Source organism: Callorhinchus milii, unplaced genomic scaffold, assembly GCF_018977255.1.
Source record: "Callorhinchus milii isolate IMCB2004 unplaced genomic scaffold, IMCB_Cmil_1.0 Scaffold3, whole genome shotgun sequence".
In the NCBI taxonomy this organism is placed as follows: Eukaryota; Metazoa; Chordata; class Chondrichthyes; order Chimaeriformes; family Callorhinchidae; genus Callorhinchus; species Callorhinchus milii.
Genome location: NW_024704744.1, coordinates 1,306,462 through 1,311,942, shown reverse-complemented (window position 1 = coordinate 1,311,942; position 5,481 = coordinate 1,306,462). Strand labels below are relative to the sequence as shown.

The 5,481-nt window shown below is 46.1% G+C and overlaps 1 protein-coding gene across 1 annotated transcript; it reads left to right on the top strand.

Annotated features, from left to right (window-relative positions):
- Window positions 1-455: 455 nt before the first annotated feature.
- LOC121848517 (epidermal differentiation-specific protein-like) lies at window positions 456-1,496 on the top strand. The gene has a single exon (XM_042332725.1). The coding sequence runs from the start codon at window positions 456-458 to the stop codon at window positions 1,494-1,496; it is 1,041 nt and encodes a 346-aa protein (XP_042188659.1).
- The last annotated feature ends 3,985 nt before the right edge of the window (window positions 1,497-5,481 follow it).

Genomic DNA, 5,481 nt, shown 5'->3' with positions numbered 1-5,481 from the left:
AGCCTCCGCTATTTGAACCCGTATCTCCCACAGTAACCTTGGGTGAAACCCATCTGGTCCTGGTGACGTATCAATTTTGAGCCCAGTCAATCTTTTCAGAATTTGTATTCTGCTCTCTAGATTGGTAATGATATCCTTCTGTATCATTAATATGAGCACATCAAACAATTATCTCTATGATTGTCGCTGTGAGCTTGATTAACTTGTCCAAACGTCCACTGATGATTCACATCAGCAAAAATTATTACATTAGAAGGTGTGAATTGACGATTGTTCCATATTTGGTCTGTATCGCAGTCTCTAGTTACAGTTCAATCTAGAATCAGTCTATCAGCACACTTAACTCACTCGGGTGCAAAGAATATAAATTGAGGTACCTTTACATTCTCTCTGCAGACCTGAAGCTCAGACACCCTCTTCACTCACAGACTCGCAAGTCAAGAAGCGCTAACAAGATGAACAAACTTGTTGTCTATGAACATCCCGATTTTAAAGGGCTTTCCCGAGAGTTCACTGAAGATGTCCCTGATCTGGTCGCACTGAGCTTTGACAATATCATCTCAAGCTTGGAGGTGTTTGGCCAACCCTGGATCTTGTATGAACATCAGTTCTATTGTGGAAATATCCGAGTGTATGAAGAAGGTCGCTATAAATTTACCGAAGGGTTCGGTGATACGATCTCATCAATGAAACTGATCCAAGATGACCTGAGCAATCCTCGCATAACTCTGTATGAACATCCCAATTATCAAGGCATATCCAGAACCTTCACCCAAGAAACCAACCTTGTTTTTGGCGACATGAATGACAAAGCTTCCTCCCACGTTGTCCAGGGTGGGGCTTGGGTTCTCTATCAACACCCCAACTGCGAGGGGTACAGGTTTGTGGCAAGAAATGGTGAAAGTGTCCCTGATTATGGTTTCATGTATTTCCATGATCGTGTATCCCACATCCGCCCTCTGAAGTCCGGGAAGCCTACGATTAAAAAGGTGACTGTCCTTTGGGATGAAGCGAAGACAGAATCAAAGCAGCAAACAATTGATGAAATTATCAGTGAAAATCAAACCCCCTACGAGCAAGCTTTCACAGCCGCCCAGTCCATTACTAAGGAAGTGAACATTTCCCAGTCTTTAACCTTCAGTCAATCCAGTCAAATCACCCTTGGCAGCACCTTCAACATGTCAGCTTCAGTGGATATGTTTGGTATCCAAGCTGGCATGAGCCTTGAGCTGAAAACGGAGCTTCAGTTAGGATTCCAAGTGGAAAAGGGCAAAACAGAATCTAAGACTACAACCATCAAACGTGAGTTCACTCTCCCTGCCAAGGTCCCTGCCAAGACAAGGCTGAAGATTGGTGTGGTTCAGGAGCAAGTTACCTACGATCTTCCTGTAGAGATGGAGGTGTGGATAGGATCGGAGATGAAACGAGAGATGGCAAATCTGCACTGCAATGATGGGAGTAAAGTTACTCTCATCTATAGCTCAGAGCAGCTGTAGTGCGATGTGCTTGTTGACCCTTTGTGCGCTTGCAATATTCTGGGTTAATTTGTCAAGTATAGCTTTACCGGTGTTTCTGTTGTTGATAGTTAATTAACACTTTGCATGTGATTCAGTCACATATAGATTAAACTGAAGGAAAAGGAAGAGCGAGCGAAAGAGAGAGAGAGAGAGAAAGAGAGAGAGAGAAAGATTGAAAGAATATCAAAAATAAGAAAGGATGAAAAACAGAATGGAATAAAAATAGAAAGTAAGAGACAGTGAGAAAGAAAGAGAAGGAAGGAGAGAAAGAGAAGACATTGAGTTACACATTATATTACTATCGCTGCTTGCTCCTCTAATGAAGCGTATATCTTAATCTAAATTCCCTTCTTCCCATAATCACTAACACACTTCCTCCGCACTTGATTCCATTTATAGCACTCGCACAACCACCCCTGACAAACAGAAGAGAAGGAAAGAAAAAGAGAGACAGAGAAAGTAAACGTAAAAGGGAGAGAGACCAGAAAGTATAAATGAAAAAGTGGGATAGGAAAAAGGAAGGCATTTAAATATTTAATGCTTATTTCTAAAGCTTGTTAATGACAATTTATTGAATAAAAGGTGTTTGCTTTTGCATTACATTTAATTTGTGTTTCCATTTTATTCCCACACCTGTTTTACACTTCATGATCACACAGATATGGTAATAATGTCCATCCAACAACGTGATAAGGTGCTATATCAAATGCGAGGACTATTATTATTATTTGCAGATTAGACAGGGGGTCAATGGCTCAGAGATTTGGCACCAATGTAAGGAGTCACAGCACGATATCAGGCTCTGCTGTCTGATCGCACCGCAGATAATAGATGGAAATACAAGAGTTTTTATTACTTCTTATGCCTCACCCCCTCCTTAGCCTCCTTCAAGTCCCGCCTCAAGACCTTCCTCTTTGACCATGCCATCGGTCACCCCCTTCCCCTCCCCTCCGCCCTCGCATGTCACATGAACTTTCTTCTGGGGGGCGGGAGGAGGGGGTTGGGGTAAGCAGGTAAAACCTCTGAGTCAGTCTCTTCCTGAGCCAGGTGGGTCCACAGTATTCCAGGGCACTGCTGATGACGGTACAGCCCGGCCCGGCTCATCAGCAGGACTTGGAAGGAGAGACCAGTCACTGGGGGCAGGGAATCCTCCCTCTCAGCTCCTGTTAACCCTGCAAACTGAAGTCCTAATGGGTAGGGTGGTCCGAGCTGGACAGGCAGCGGAGAGCTTGCCAGAGCTTGCCCGACAGTGCTATCAAGCTGATGGCAAGCTCATTCAATGTCAGCAGTTTCCCAAACACACTCTGGGGTCCCCAAGCCTTGGCTCTTGGCAGCCTGTGTCTAATCCTCTCCAGAAGTAAAGCAGAGTGAGTTCTCCCAGAGAGAGTGCTCGTTCCATTCAATTGAATGCAACAATTATTATCAATTGATATAAAATTAATCTAATGCAGGCAGTTTGTAGGACTTTGCAAAAATTGGTTCGCCCACAAATTGCACACAGTTACACCAGTTAATAGAATATCCTGCAGAGTGCTTTGAGAGGTCTCAACAGCTTAAAACAGGTGCTATAACAGGTGGAGTCCTACAGTTCAGCTGTTGGAGCACTCGACTCCCAAGTGAGAGTCCTGGGTTCGATGCCCAGCAGGGTGAAATGTTGGGCAAGTTTCCTTTACGCCACATGCCTCTGTTTATGTAGCAGTAAATAGGAACATGGTTGTTGGTCGATGGACGGATGGATCACTTTTCCGGGGTACTAATCCCTTCAAAATTACATTGGTCACTCAGTCCACGACTGTTTGTGGGACGCTGCTGTGCGCAATTGGTTACCCCGTTTTGCCCACAAAATATACAGTAAATTCACTTGACAGTATATTCTGAGAAACTTTTTGAGACGCCTCAAAGACATAATAAGGCGCTATATCAAATGCAATGATCATTAGATAACAATTTTTAATCATTTAATTGAAATTAGTTCAATTCCAGGCAGGTTAGGGCGAAACCTTGGGCAAGTTTCCTTACTCCACACAGAGCCTAATAATAATCCCTCCAAAACCCAAAACAATAATAAATTGATCATTTTCAATCTACGACTGTTAGTGGGACATTGCTGTGCGCAATTGGCTGCCGCGTTCGCCCACAAATATACAGTCAATTCACTTTACAGTGTGTTCTGTGAAGCGCTTTGGGACGTCCTCCGACGTGAAAAGTGCTGTATCAAATGCAACGATTATTATTATTATAAACTACAATGAGCAGTGCCTCCATCTCCTGATGACAAGTGGAACTGCAGCATAATAGGAAAGCAAACATCACATGAACTGTCGGAATTACAATAATAATCCATAATAATAATCTTTGCAGTTGAAATAGCGCATTTCATGTCTTCTGGACATCTCAAAGCGCTTCACGGAATATACTGTAAAGTGAATTGACTGTATATTTGTGGGTGAATACCCAGAATTATACTCTCATTACAGTCCGGACATTTTTTTTCGCTCAAGCCCCTATGTCGGGCCTTTGAATTCACAGTGTAGAATGCATTGTCAGAGATGCCGTCCTTTGGAAATGATGTTAAACTGAGGTCCCATCTCTCTGTTCAGGTATATGTTAAAGATCCCACGGCACGATTTAAAAAGAGAAGAGAGTTTCTCCTGGTGTCATGGCCAACAATCCTCCAGAAAAAATTGGTCATTCGCTTCACATCTGTTTGTGGGATGTTGCTGCAAGCAAATCATCAGCCATGTTGGCCTATAAATGCACAGTCACTACATTTCACAGTAAAGTTTGTGACGTGCTTTGTGAAGTCTTGATGACATGATAAAGTACTTCATCAAATGCACACGAGCAGCTGGAAAGGCTGTGTAACAGTGATTTCAATGCCATTGCAGCTGGTTAGACTCCATCAGTTACCCCAATGCACACCCTGGGGTACCAATGACTAGGCTTTTGCTGACCTGTGTCTAATACTCTCTGGAGTTATTGAAGCAGCGGATGTCCCTCCAGGGAGAGAGTCAACAACAACAACAACAACAAGATTCCATTTATAAAGCGCCTTTCACGTCAGGAGGACGTCCCAAGGCGCTGCACAGTTGGGTCATGACCCGAGCAGGGGGGAAATGGTCAGGGTGAGGGGAGGGAAGGGAGGGAGCGAGGAGGGGGAAATGGTCAGGGTGAGGGGAGGGAAGGGAGGGAGCGAGGAGGGGGAAGAGAGTCGAGAGGGGAGCTGAAGGCTCGGTCAAAGAGAAAGGTTTTGAGACCGGCCTTGAAGGAGGAAAGGGAGGAAGCAAGGCGAAGGCACTGGGGGATGGAGTTCCAGAGCCTGGGGGCTGAGAGGCTGAAGGCCCGACCACCGATGGTAGGGCGGTTGGGGCGGGGGACGTGGAGCAGACCGGAGCCAGAGGAACGGAGGGTACGGACAGGTAGGTAGGGGGATAGTAGGTCGGAGAGGTAGGAGGGAGCAAGGCCGTGAATGGCCTTGTAGGTGAGGATGAGGATCTTGAAATCAATCCTCTGGGGGATGGGGAGCCAGTGGAGGCGAGCGAGGGTGGGAGTGATGTGGTCGCGGTGTCTGGTGCGGGACAGTACACGAGCTGCAGAGTTCTGAATGACCTGCAGCTTGTGGAGGGAGGTGGCGGGAAGGCCGGCGAGGAGAGAGTTCCCGTAGTCCATCCTTGAGGTGACAAAGGCGTGGACCAGGGTTTCAGCAGCGTGAGGGGTGAGGTAGTGCCGTAGTCTGGCGATGTTCCGGAGGTGATGGAAGGCGGTGCCAGTTGTGGTGCGGATGTGAGGGAGAAAGGACAGCTCAGGGTCGAACAAAACTCCGAGGTTCCTGATGCCTTTGAGAGGTGGAGAGTGCAGCCTTGGATGCTGATGGTGTCAGCGCCTGAGGTGCGCAGTCACCTTGTGGCTGTTGTAGGTGAGCCAACGTATCTAATCAGCGTCTGAAACCGAGTGCATCATGACA